A 14303-nucleotide genomic window follows, 5' to 3' on the forward strand; every position below is an offset into this window, starting at 1 on the left:
TGTGTGTATGTATATTGTGTGTATTTGTTTTTAAAATCCCACTTCTCAGACTTATTACGGGTAGGGAGTATTGTGTGTCACTCTGGGCTTATAAACAGGAAGGCACAAATGAGTTTAAGTGTCCTATTCCTGAGGTCAAGTATGGCAATTATACCAATGGGCAAATAAAACATCAAGAAATGGCTTCAAACAAACTGTAACTAATGGGCCAGTTTATATGTATTAAAGCTGTCATGGGCTTGTTCAAAAGAGAGAAAAGCTTTATTATGCTAGCACTTACCCCAAACTCAGGACTAGAAGAAAATTTAATTGTTTATTCCTAGATAATGCAGATAAAATTAAATGTAATTAAATGCTAATTAACATTTCCGTCCTGTTCTTTAACGGAAATGATAAACATAACTGAAGTTCATAGGCAACTAAAGGCAGAGATGTTAGTTAAACAAACAGAGCCGGAGCTCCGCCTCTCTCCTTAATTATGCTCAGTTGTTAAACCCAGAGATTTCCACATATGTCTCCGTTTCACGTACTCGGTAGATTGTATCTTCACAGAACATTTAAGAGTTTTCTGACTAACGAAATAAATAGGCTGGCGGTTTAAAAGAAAGTCACGTCTGTCTTCTGACAGGATTTCAGCTTTAGAGAGGCTCACCAAGCTTTGTATAAATGCCAGCCCTCAAAAGGCCAATTCAACCTTTTTTTTTCCTGGCTGCACCGAGACAAGTCAGGACTGGAGGAGTATGGCAGGGGAGGGAAAGGTCAATTTACACTCAAATCAGTGAGGTTCACTTTAACCAACATCAGCTAAGGGTGTGCATTGACAAGAAAACATGATCTAATAGAAATTAAGAGCAATGATGCAAGGTATTTTTCACCAAGGAGAGGGGGTGGGTTGGTGGGTATTATGTAACAAATGTGGAAACATATGGCAGAATGAAAAGTTTTGGCTGGTGAATATATGAAGAAATTTGAATAAAGTGTTATATGGAGAACAAATTAATCCCCAAATGGTCTAATTCTTAAAGCATTTGTTTAAAGGACATTTTAAAACACATTTAAAAGACTTTAAAAAGTCATGAAATAATTCTAGAAAAATGAGGTGAGTGACGTCGGTTCTGAAGGATAAAATCATAATAAGAGAAAGAACATATTGATAATCCTAGGTGTATCTGTAGTTCATTGACTTGAAAAAATATCCCTTCCTTTCATTAATTTTTGGGTTCTCTCTCCCATCAGCATATCTGAGAATACTGAACCATTCATCTAGAAAGTTCTCTCTATGGAAAATCCAAACATTGAATTTAAAACCTCCTTTATAAGGTGTTTTGTCATAAAAACCCAACAGTGACAACACCACTGAGTTGATGGTAGCTCTTACCGTCTCCTGGGTCCACGATCTCCACTGTGGTCACTGCAGGGAATTCCAGGGCAGCCAGCACGGGCTCTGAGAGAACCACCTGGAAGGTCTCGGCCCGTTCATGTTCCCCATCACTCAGGATCCGCACTCTCCACGTGGCCCGGGTCTGGCCTGGGTTGAACTGCACTTGTTTCTGTGCTTTGCCCTTGAAGTCTTTGTCTTTTTTTGCAGTCCCATCTCTTGAGCCAATACCTTCACAGAAACACAATATCATTTCCTTTGTTTCATTTTCAACTAGGTTATTAAGGCTTTCCTTGTTGTTAACTTTTTGTGTGTCACTGTATCCTGCAGTGCAAAGTAAATCCTGCCTTGATTCCATGAGATGGATAATTGGGTATGGGTCTTACAGTAAAAGTGTTCTACTGTAGGTGTTAAGCAGTCCATGATTGTGTTCTACTCTTGCCCCATTATGGTTTTGCTATATATTCTTTGAGCTAAGTTTGTGTTAGAACCACTTGTAAAACAGGACCGAGGAAATCGATGCTCACATTCTGAAATAGTCTCACACCCACAAATTCGTACGATCTAAAAACTCTTCACATTTACTTTTTTGCATGGGTTGTATTGCATGTGTTATATTTTAAAAACTTAAGAAAAATTCTCTAACTAGAAAATATAAGCCAGCAAGAGACTCTGTGAGTCAAAGAATTCTTTGATAATCTGAGCTGTAAATGGCCAAGCACGATAATAAAAAATTATAATATTCTCTAAACATTTAATGGAATTAGGACCCTTAAAAAATCTAATTCAGTGTTTGTCAACATGACTATTGTCAGGTTTTTCTTTGTGGAGCATTCCAGAATTCCACGAAGCCACGCGAAGAGAATTGGAGAGCTAAATATATATGGTTATTATGAGCAGTACTCTGTTGGTTCACTCAAGGTCCATTTCAGTTAGCTGGGAAGGTTAAAGGATCCCTGAGTCTCTAAGTACATTACAAGAGCATCTTTATTTGCCATTACTATGCCACATACTCAAATCATAAGATATATGATCTATAAAGCAATGAGTAAGAGTCAACAAATTCAACATCATAGAAAAATTACAAAATTGCAGTTAGTATTTGTTCTAGTATATTTTCAAGTACTGATCAGAACCTCTTAATGATACAAGTTAATGGAATAATTTTCAAATATATTCCTTTAAACATTGGCATTTTCAAAAAAAAAAATGTCATGAAGAACCTAGGGGTAAGACAGGAATAAAGACACAGACCTACTAGAGAATGGACTTGAGGATATGGGGAGGGGGAAGGGTAAGCTGTGACAAAGTGAGAAGTGGCATGGACATATATACACTACCAAATGTAAAACAGATAGCTAGTGGGAAGCAGCCGCATAGCACAGGGAGATCAGCTTGGTGCTTTGTGACCACCTAGAGGGGTGGGATAGGAGGGTGGGGGGGAGGGAGACGCAAGAGGGAAGAGATATGGGAACATATGTATATGTATAAGTGATTCACTTTGTTATAAAGCAGAAACTAACACACCATTGTAAAGCAACTATACTCCAATAAAGATGTAAAAAAACAAAAAACAAAAATATTGGCATTTTCAGAGAATTTGGTAGAAAGATTTAAAAAGAGAAAAATAAAATCTTGTGCCTATTAGAATTAAAAAGTCTGAAAATAAATTCTTTGTACCATTTCTCACTTAACTGAAAAAAATTATCTTATTTTCAGAAAATGCCCTTTTGTTCTTCAAACTAGAAATGAAACTGGACCAAGATCCATTCAATCACAAATGTTCATTGGGTGCCTACTGTGAGCCAGACAGAACAGATAAAACCTCTGTCCTGTGGTGCTTATGCAAGATTTATTTGGGTTTTTTTTCAGGTTCTCATTAGTTATCTATTTTATACCTAGAATCAACAGTGTATATATGTCAATTCCAATCTCCCAATTCATCCACCCTGCAAGATTAATTTGAATATTTATTTCTTCATCTGAATATATCACTGACTATTTCATCTTAAAATGAAGATGAAGATAAATATTTCACTAAACTATTTCTGTCTTATAGATCTCAGAAATATTCCTTTTTTTCAATAGGAGGTGAAGCATAATTTACTGAATGGCAAGAGAAAAAAGGGCACAGAACCAGGAATTTCAGCACTACGTATCTTGTTGAGCATTGCAGACTTCCTGTTAGCTCTCTGGTTCCTAATGCTCACAGAGTGGCTGTCAACACCTCTTGGATCCACCACAGTTCACTGCCAAGGTGATGATGAAAGGAATCATTCTCTCTGAGGTTCCAGCACACACGCGGCTCATTGACCCATTTATCCCCAGTGGTACGACCAGCAAAAGAATCTGTTATTTGGACTCTGATAGCTACTGCCCACTTTTCCGATTTGTTTTGTTTCATCAACAATGCATTATTTTCCTGGAGATTCAAAAGGCAGTGAAAAACCAAAAGGACTCCGTATAATACAAGGAGTGTCCACTAGTTCCAACTAGTCATACTTCTAACTGATAATCAAATCATCCAACCTAAATAAAAAATAAGTTGCAAAGCCAAATCTCAGTTGTTTCTGTAATTTTTTGGTGGATTTTGAAAGAGATTCCCAACTGAATGTGAAGTATAAATAGACAATATCATTGATTCGTCAGGTGAAGAGGAATGCAGTTCTATTTTATGAAAAAGATTGTCTTAAACTGTTTGGTATGTTTCTCGAACATGAGAAAACAATGAAGGGCATGTCATCTTTTTTAAAAGGTACAATAAGACCATGATGGAATATTAAATTTACTTGGGGTCAAAAATAAAGATTCACTTTTCATAATTAACACATAGTACCTATTCTAAGTGCAGGGCTAGTCTACCTTGTTACTAAAAGTGTGGTCCATGGGCCAGCAGCATGGACCAGATCTGGACGCTTGTTAGAAATGCAGAATTTCAAACCCTATCCCAGACCTATTCAATCAGAACCAACATTTTAGCAAGATCCCCATGTAAGTCTTATGTGCATTAAGATCTGAGGGTGGGTAGATACATACTAAATACATCATACCTCCACAAGGCACTCTTACATAGGTGCCCAATTTTAATAAAGGCTGAAGAAATGGTGTATAGATTGTGAAGGAGACAGATTAGTTCATACTTGTCTACTTGGTAGACAAGACAGTCACACACTCAATGTTCGAAAATTTTGCTCCTACTTGGAGATACAAATATTCAGCTAGTAAAGCATACATATTACAAAAATATTATTATATTGGGGAAAAAGAATTCTGGAAATTAAAAGGCTTATAAACTGGGCTTAAATTTATGCTTCTTTTTTCAAAGATAATTATTAAACAAAACATATTACTTTGATTTACTAAATGAAACTACGATTGCATCTTTTCCTGTGGCATGGAAGAATGGTATGCGGGTTAAGCAAGGTACTTTGGAATGAGAGGTTAGACTTCAGTCCTACCTCTGCCACATAGCAGCTATGAAATCATAGGCAAGTTAACTTCCTCAGTTGCAGAGGATTTAAGAAGTGCTGTGGGGTGGTAGTTAAGAGAATCTGCCCTGGAGCCAAATCTCACTTCTGGCCTTAGCAGCTATGTAACTTTGGGGATATGACAACCTTTCTGTTTCCTTACCTGTATAACGGGGGATATAATGACCCACTTTTCTTGGGGTTGACTATGTAAGGTGTTGAGAACCAGGGCTGGCCTGTAATAATAACTCAATAAATTAGCTATCATTATTATCACCTCACAGTCCATTACCTAACACAGTGTCTGGCACGTAACAAGCACTCAAGAAAATACTAGTTGAGTTAGTGAATAAAAGATTGTAAAGAGGGCTTCCCTGTTGGTGCAGTGGTTAAGAATCCACCTGACAGTGCAGGGGACACAGGTTCGAGCCCTGGTCCGGGAAGATCTCACATGCCGCGGAGCAACTAAGCCCGTGCACCACAACTACTGAGCCTGTGCTCTAGAGCCCGTGAGCCACAACTACTGAGCCCGCGAGCCACAGCTACTGAAACCCGCACGCCTAGAGCCTGTGCTCCGCAACAAGAGAAGCCACCGCAATGAGAAACCTGCACACCGCAATGAAGAGTAGCCCCTGCTCGCCGCAACTAGAGAAAGCCCGTGTGCAGCAAAAAAGATCCAACTCAGCCAAAAATAAATAAATAAATTTATTTTAAAAATTAAAAAAAAATAAAAAAGATTGTAAAGAGTAAAAGAGATGGGTAAAGTACTTAATGTGCTTAGTGGAATATCTTGCGTTTAATGCGTGTTCAGTAACCGGGAGCAATAAGATCTTTGAAATTGAAATTTTTTTGTGAGATGCAAATACATATTTAATTTATTAATGGGTTAAAATGGTTATAAAATCAACAATTATCTCTGAGAAAATACATATACAAAATACATGATTTATTAACTGTGTGCCTGAAGGTAAATGATACTCTGTCTTTAGCTATAATACGAACTATCTAATTTTAAACCTCCATACATGAAATTGGAGGTTGTAGGGGAACAGTAATACGAAACATATCTCTTGCAGAACTTCTACAGGGCTGCCCTTTGCTTTAACCTGACTTTTCCATTCCCAGTCCTAGCATGAATTCTACTACCATCTTCAATGATTGATGCATATGGGCCACACACAGAAGTCTTTCCAACTTTCTATCACCCTGGGTTACTAAGTAACCTTGTGAGGTTAACCAAGTAGCACTATAGAGCCCTTTTAGAATTATGAATGATCTCCACGCCTGAAGGAAATAATAGTTCATTGAAAAAATAACTTCGGGAGAAAAAAAGAGGCTCGTTCAATATTTTAGCCTTCAGCTTAAAAAATGGCAACAGAGAGAAAAATCTGAAAAGATAGTTTTAAAAATATTTTTCAACCATTAACTTTCCCATTGCTATCAAGGGGCCGTATGTGAGTGAATAACTAAATATACTCACTAGGAGTGGGAATTTAGGTAAAACGCAAATAGATGAAAACATCCTTAAGAACTGCTAAGCTGCTCTGTCTTTTAGTCATTACTTTCCCTGTGAATTATCTGCTACATTTTCAAGCACAAAGCACAGTTAAGGTGCATCTCTGACTGACAATACATAAGGCAGAATCAAGTTCCTGATCTGAAGGGCACACGTGTGTGCGCAGAAAGAACACGCCTCTTTGAGGGCAATAAGAGCATTCACTGTGCTTTAGAAGGTTAAACACAGATTGTAAATGACCGCCTACAAAGAGGCACAGGCAAATAAAGATGATAAAAGCAGAGCTGCCAGATGGGTGTGCAGGTGGACCCGCACCCCTGAAGCCAGAGGAGCCTTGAGGGGTCAGTAAAGCATAAAGTGAAAAACCCTCATCTAAAGTTAAAAAACAAAAAAGCATTTTGGAAATAAGGGATAATTAATATCTAGCATCCCAGCATCAGTGGAAATCATGGCAGGTGGGTGGGAATAGAGTTCATGGCAAAAGTATGGTGTGTAGAATATGCGTGTGTGTGTGTGTGTGTGTGTGTGTGTGTTGATAGGGATCTACTGTTTAAGGCTTTTGAATTTCATGGACCAGTAAAATTTCAAATAATCATTTTGGAAACAAACACAGGGTTATCAGCTTTTTATTTTGCCAACATTTTCCTAGATTCTTACCTTAGTTGATACTTACAATGAAATCTCTTTCACTGCATGAAAATTCTATCAGCCTAGATGTCTACATAACACACGGTACCAAAAATAATATAATCACCTGGGGTGCTATTATTTTTCATCACCATGCCAAATATTTTGTGCTGATTATATTACTGTTTAAAATGACTAATATACCTACTTTTCTCTATTTTATGTTTACATGAAATTGAATGTGAGCTTGGAGATGAAAAAAGGTTTACTCATTTGCTTTTGACTCTTTTTAAAAAAAATTTTATTTTATATTGGAGTATGGTTGATTTATAATGTTGTGTTAGTTTCAGGTGTACAGCAAAGTGATTCAGTTATACATATACATATATCCAAACTTTTTCAGATTCTTTTCCCATATAGAGTTCCCTATGCTATTCAGTAGGTCCTTGTTGATTTTATTTAAAAGAGTAAGGCAGCAGAAAAGGATTAGTATTTAACACCTTACTGTTGGGAAGAAAAGTTACAACATTTATCTTTTACGTAGCGCTCTTATGTAGTGTTAGGGTTTTTGAAACTTTTAGTGACCTACCAGAGCATTCAAATGCAACAAACAGATAGTAAATTACACTTCAATGTCTAATAGATCACTGAACAGTTTTTTGTTTACTTAGTATTAAAGTAGCCTTCATAAATTTATATTTCAGCAGGATTTTATCTTATAAATTACAGATTTGCCTAAGCCTATTCTAAGATCTAGTGACACTTAAGTTATTTTAATTTATGAGCTATTACTGTCATTTTGTAAAGTTATTTTATATCAGAGAAATATCATATGTAGGTAGAAGATTTGAAGAGGTATATATCTTGATTACATACTTCCTATTTTTTCAGCCTTTGTCTCTTTGATTTAGCCTCGGCACAAAACTTTTGGCATGTTTCTTTAGTAAAGAACCTTTAATTGTCAGTATATCCCTAAGCTTTAAAACTAGAGCAGAAAACTAAATTTTTTTTTTTTTTTTTTTTTTGCGGTACGCGGGCCTCTCACTGCTGTGGCCTCTCCTGTTGCGAAGCACAGGCTCCGGGCGCGCAGGCTCAGCGGCCATGGCTCACGGGCCCAGCCGCTCCGCGGCACGTGGGATCTTCCCGGACCGGGGCACGAACCCGTGTCCCCTGCATCAGCAGGCGGACTCTCAACCACTGCGCCACCAGGGAAGCCCAACATTTTTAATCATAGTAAAATTATGAACTTTTGCTAGAAAAATGGGATTTTGAGACAGAAGTGCAACTTAAACTTACTTATAAAGGAAGTCTCTCCCAAATAACCTCTACGTTTAAGCACGACATCTAGAAATTTGGAGTCCTCATTGATCATGTAATATTCCTTTTCAAAGGAGATCCATGCCCAATTCAGACTAAAGTGCTGCTTGATTAACTTGTTTCCACCTGGAAAACAAAAATTTAAAGCCTCGAATTAGTGGTTTCTTGAATGAATAACCTTATACATTCCAAAGACGACTTTAATGATGCAACATGACGAATCACTCTAGCTACTTGGTTTGATTCACAATCTAGGATACATACATGAAGATACATCTTACTGTTCACTGACTGTTATGCAGAAATACAACTGACATAATTCTTTGCAAAATCCCTTGATCTTTAGCAGGGAAAGTGGGTCAGAGGGAAGGAACACAGAACTACCAAAAGCAATTTTGTTAAATCATAAAGTCAAGTATCCAAGTTGCAGGATGACTCATTTCCCACAAGGTGCCGCTGGAGAGCAAGTTTTTCTATAAAGAAAGCTGCAGGGCTCTTCTGTGATGTTAAACACACACACACAACTTCACAAATACCTTTTTCTGGTTCACTGAGCAATTGGGTGGAAGGCTTTAATTATAACCACTTAAGGAAAAATAAATATCCCTTCTCCACCTCCCGTCCCCACTAGATTCCACTCCATTCCTTAAAGCAAACAGACAGGTCTTTTCATTGATTCCATTCTACTCTGAAGATAAGGCTTTCTCCTCCCACCTTCCCACCAAAATGGAGCTGGCGGTCTATCAGGAGAAAATGTGTGTGATCTCTCTAATGTGAAAGCTGCTCTGCTAGGTGAAAGAAAAGAGAAATGGTTATCAGCTGATCACTATGCATGTATCCCTCTACTTCCTTTGATCTACACCAATTATTTCAGAGTAAGGTGAGGTTTATACACAAAGGCATCAATAATTTCCTTTAAGTCTTTCTGTAAAAGGGAGAAAAAAGCCCAAATAATAAACACAGCTAAAGACACAATTTTAACTCCAGTTTCTTCTCTTCTGAGTTCACACAGGGCTACACTAGAGAAAAAGAAATGAGACAGGAAAACATCAAGGCTTTAACAGACTGAGAGCAAAAAAATCCACACGTGGGAAAGAAAACATAATTAACAAACACATGAAAAAAATGTTCATCTTTGCTAGAAATTTAAAAAAAAATTGCAGCGTCTTTGAGTTATGAATTGACACGTACTAAAGATTAAAATGAACACCCAGCACAGCCGAGATTATTTAGGGAAATTGGTTTTCTTATTTATTGCTGTTTAAATTGTAAATTAGCACCGAGCCATTGAGACAGCTACATGGCAATGTGTGCAAGAGACAAAAAGACGTTCATACCATTTGATCTTGTAAGTCCTTCTGTGCGAGAAGCAAAAATCTATTTGTAAGGGACTATTCATTGCAATATTTTCTATAATAGCCCTCAAACCAAAAATCTCAGAGTTTACTCTGTTTATGGTCCATCAAATCAATGAAATGCGATTCAGTCATTAAACAAAAAAAAAAAAGAATTTTTTGTTGAAATACTTAAAACACAAAATATAGAAACGAATGGTATTGATACTGTGCATGCAGTGACGTAGTAACAGGAAACATTTCAAATATGGAGCTGTTTGGTGTTTTAAACTGATGGGATTACGGACCTGTCATTTTTGTTCATTTTAAAAATCTAAGATATAAATAGATTGGAGAACAGGAAATTCATTCCACATTTTGTCCTTAAGAACTTACTATGCCTGCCATGTCTTAGACACCGGGTACTGTTCTGGAGAGGAGGGGCCACGGGCTGGGGGCTACCCAGAACTGGAGTTCATAGCCCACTTCATTCTTATCTGCTGTCTGACTTTGAGCAAGTTTCTTCCCTAGACCTCTGTTTCCTCATCTGGAGAATCAAATGAGGGTCATATTAATTAATGCCTGTGTCTGCTGTGAGGATCAAGTGAGATAACCCATATACCCATGCAGTACAGTGCAGTACATACGTAGCATCCTTCAACAAAAGTTACCTTACTCCTTCCCGCTCACCCCACGCATGCTCAAGTCCACCCTGCACACCCACTGCCAGACTATTAACCTGCCTCAAATCCATCTACACTCAGTCCTCCTTTGCCCCGTCTCCGTACAGCTGCTGCACACATCAAGCCATCAGGCTATCCGTGCAGATTTCTGGTTTCACCTGTCCTGCCCTGTCGTCTTCCCACTGTCTCTAATCTGCTCACTCTGAGGTTCATCCAAGAGTCCTGCTGCTCCATGGATTTCCCACCCTCACCCTTTCTGTTACGTCTGTGCTTCTGCCTACAGCGATAACCCCCATCATTCTTCTGCTTGCACTTTCTACTCCTCAAAGGCTCCCTTTACCATCCCCTTCGTGAAGTCTCCTGCAGCGACCCCAGCCCTCTCATCTCTGTGATTCTGCAGTTTTTCACCTATTGATTATTTTGTGCAGTTTTGTGCTTTAGCAGATATCCTCTCATATTGTTTAATTGTACACATTTACTAATTGTACTCATTTTTGTCAGAGATTGACCGGCATGCATTCTTTTTACCATGCCAACACTTGGCCTTATTGTCTTTAAAAATACTTTTTTACATTATTGTGTTTATGTTCTATTACTGGGAACATTTCCTCTAGAAAGTCACAGACAAACAACAAGAACAGAATAACATTTAATCAATTAAGTTAATACATGAAACCTTTCTGATTTCTCAACTAATCATTACTTGAAGACAACCTTATGCCACACTTCTCTCTCAATCAGATTGCGGCTCCACCAAGTCCTAGATTTTATTCCAAACTTCCTGTCATGCTCTACCAAGCCACTCCTGTCCGTCCAAATACCTACAGCCTCACATCCTATCACTTCTCCACGGAGAGAAACAGCTGGTCATATCTAGCTTCTCACTGTTTTCTTCCCACATGCAAAAGCATGTGGGAAGTCTTCTGCCCAGAATATCTTTAGCTTCCTACTCCTCCTTGCAATTTGCTTAGGTCCAGCTCACCTAAAGCTCAGGGAGCCTGGCTTACCGTGCAGTGTATACTTCTTCTGTATCTCCAATCAGAGTCACTGTAATTCTTTCATCTTCATGTGTATTCTGCCACTAACTGCCTGAGTGCACGTCCCCAGGACAAGTACTGGTCAAATTCATCCTTCTAGCAGCCAAATCGAACACAGTGCCTGGAACACAATGAGGTCTAAAGACGTCTTCCTTGACTAAAAAGCCTATGGATAAGTATGATTTTTGGTAATAAAATGGCTACTTTGTGACTCCTATTTCATTCCTTATTTCATAACAGCTCTCAGCTTACAAAAACAAAGCACATGCTACAGTTTTACTTGACTTGTGATGAATAACCTCTGACTTACTTGGTAACTCTTGTGCTTAACAAATGAATTTTATTATAATTCTGTATACTTTCTTCCTATTTCTTTCCCCTATGTCTAAGAATGAGATCACTAAGCATACCATTTCTCTATTTCTTTAACAATTTTTAGCTAATTTTAAGATTTGCTATTACCCTTTTTCTAAATACTGCATGTGTTAAGAATCTTGAGTCAATGAGGCCTTTCCTTGACACTTAATATGACACAACAAACACCAGTGGAAACCCCAGAATTCTCTAGCTCCTTTATTCTGGGCAATTTTTCCCTCCAGTGCTTTCCATAACCTCATATCCTATTTATGCTTTCTTTTTTGTTTGTTCACTCTGTCTCCTCCCATTGTCACCCATGATCCAGGAGGGCAGGGAGTTCATTTTGCTTACTGTTAGAAAAATGCCAATTTAATGAATTAGACACTCTAATGTCTTGGTTGAAAGAAGTTCAGTGGTGCTTCATTTAATGGGCAATATAAATATCCTACATAAATGTAACATATCCCTTTTAGCACTGAGTCATTTTCTCTTAATAAAATTTTTTAATTTTTACTTTTAATTTCTTTAATTTTTAAATTAAAAAAAATTTTTGGCCATGCTGCATGGCTTGTGGGATCTTAGCTCCCCAACCAGGGATCGAATCTGGGCCCTGGCAGTGAGAGCACTAAGTCTTAACCACTGGACCGCCAGGGAATTCCCTAAATAAAATTATTTTTTTAAATTAATTTATTTAATTAATTTATTTTTGGCTGCACTGGGTCTTCGTTGCTGCGTGAGCTTTCTCTAGTTGCTGTGAGCCAGGGCTACCCTTCATTGCGGTGCACAGGCTTCTCATTGCGGTGGCTTCTCTTGTTGCGGAGCACGGGATCTAGGCGCACGGGCTTCAGTAGTTGTGGCGCACGGGCTCCAGGAGTTGTGGCGCACGGGCTCTAGAGCGCAGGCTCAGTAGTTGTGGCACATGGGCTTAGTTGCTCTGTGGCATGTGGAATCTTCCTGGACCAGGGTTCGAACCTGTGTCCCCTGCATTGGCAGGTGGATTCTTAACCACTGCGCCAGCAGGGAAGCCCGAAAATTATTTTTAATGACACTCTTTCTAAAATGTCTTGCATACTTCTATTCTATGAACACTATGTAAAGATTTTAAATGATTACCTGTGAATGTGAATTATTGGAATTTGTGTTTGTCTAGATCATACCTCCAGGGGTTATTGATGACAAAAGGTCTGTTTAACCCTTCCATTCCATCATGAGGATGGCCTTAGGGATAGCTAATTTCATCTCTACTTACAGATTATAAATGATAAAACTTATTTTCTGGTTGGTGCTTATGTACTGGAAGGAAGAGGGTGCCCGGTTACTGGTTAATCAGGGGTTTCAAGTGACACACTGCTGAACAAGTTTGCCAAGGATTTTATATGTCGACCACTTTCAGATTTTATTTGAAATAAAATTCAAAAACAATACTGAGAAACTTTGCTTTGCAAGACAGTGACATGCTCCAGGCAATTGTTTTAAAGGTTCAGCATTCACTCTACATCGGGGATTTTTAAGTAGATATTTTGCTAGAGACTACAAAGCTAAATGTATAAAGCTTAACTCTGAATGGGATTAACTACTACCTAACTCTTTTGAGTTCTACATACGCAAATCATATTGCATTTCAGAATCTGGAAAATCTTAGGCACTACTTATTATGCAGGAGTGATATAAGGATCTGAGGAACTAAGCTGAAGTTTATTGTAACTCTCATTATTAAAATTGCCTTGCATAATGGAACTCCATATTTTATCTAAAGAATGGAAAGACATGTTATTTATTCGTTAATTACCTACGAAGTAAATTCCTCTAAAACCTCAAAGTGGGAATAATCACTGTTGACACTTTTAATAATAGCCACCGCTTACTGAATGTGAAATTTCTGATGAAGTTAAACAACTTAAAAAACCAGCAAAGTTTCACTTCAATGTGATTCTTCGCTTTTCTAAAATAGATCCTGTCATCTATGATGCTCAAGGAGCTAGTCTCACCGTCTCATTGGAAACAAATTAAAGTCTGTAACTTGTGTCATAAATCCATACAACAGGTGCTTGACAGCTGACAACTACACTCCCAAATGCTTTGTCCCCAAACCCTGACACCACAGCCATTAAGGTTTTGATGAAAAGACCTCTTTTGAACTTTTCCAGCTGGTCTTTAGTCATCTTCATCTTCTTTTTCAACGGGAACACAAGTTTTTTTAGAATAACAAAGAGTCACAAGCTTCAATTAGCCCTCCCTGGGAACTTAGGGCTGACTGATTTCTGTAAAGACAGAGCATAGTTTTTTCAATACGAAACTAGTGTCAGGACTTTGACTTGTGCTTAAATAAGGATCATTTCTGGGTGTCCGTTTAGCTTTGACAATTTTTTTTTTTCTTGAAGAAAAGTCAGCTACCAATAGAAAATGATCCATGGGTAATATTTTTCCAACCTGCTAAGATTTTCTAGCTTGCTACAATTCCATTTGCCTGAAGTTCAGCCTGGAAGCTGACTTGGAAATCAAATATACAGCTATTTTAAAAAGCTGGATGGGGGCGGGGGGAGAGGAAGTGTTCCTGGAAGATTAAGTATAAGAACAGAGATAAGAA

General features: G+C 38.1%; 1 protein-coding gene across 3 annotated transcripts in view; it reads right to left on the minus strand.

Annotated features, from left to right (window-relative positions):
* FREM2 (FRAS1 related extracellular matrix 2) overlaps positions 1 to 14303 on the minus strand; it is a 161651-nt gene that overhangs the window by 82208 nt on the left and 65140 nt on the right. For all 3 annotated transcript variants that reach the window (XR_007473229.1, XR_004478336.2, XM_004282243.3), the window contains exons 3-4: positions 8285 to 8431; positions 1379 to 1609 (exon numbers count right to left, since the gene is read on the minus strand). Coding sequence is in view for 1 of the 3 variants with exons in the window: in XM_004282243.3 (XP_004282291.2) it covers positions 1379 to 1609; positions 8285 to 8431 (378 nt within the window). In the remaining 2 variants the exon portion in view is untranslated. The remainder of the gene's footprint in view (positions 1 to 1378; positions 1610 to 8284; positions 8432 to 14303) is intronic.

Source organism: Orcinus orca, chromosome 18 (assembly GCF_937001465.1).
Source record: "Orcinus orca chromosome 18, mOrcOrc1.1, whole genome shotgun sequence".
Lineage (NCBI taxonomy): Eukaryota > Metazoa > Chordata > Mammalia > Artiodactyla > Delphinidae > Orcinus > Orcinus orca.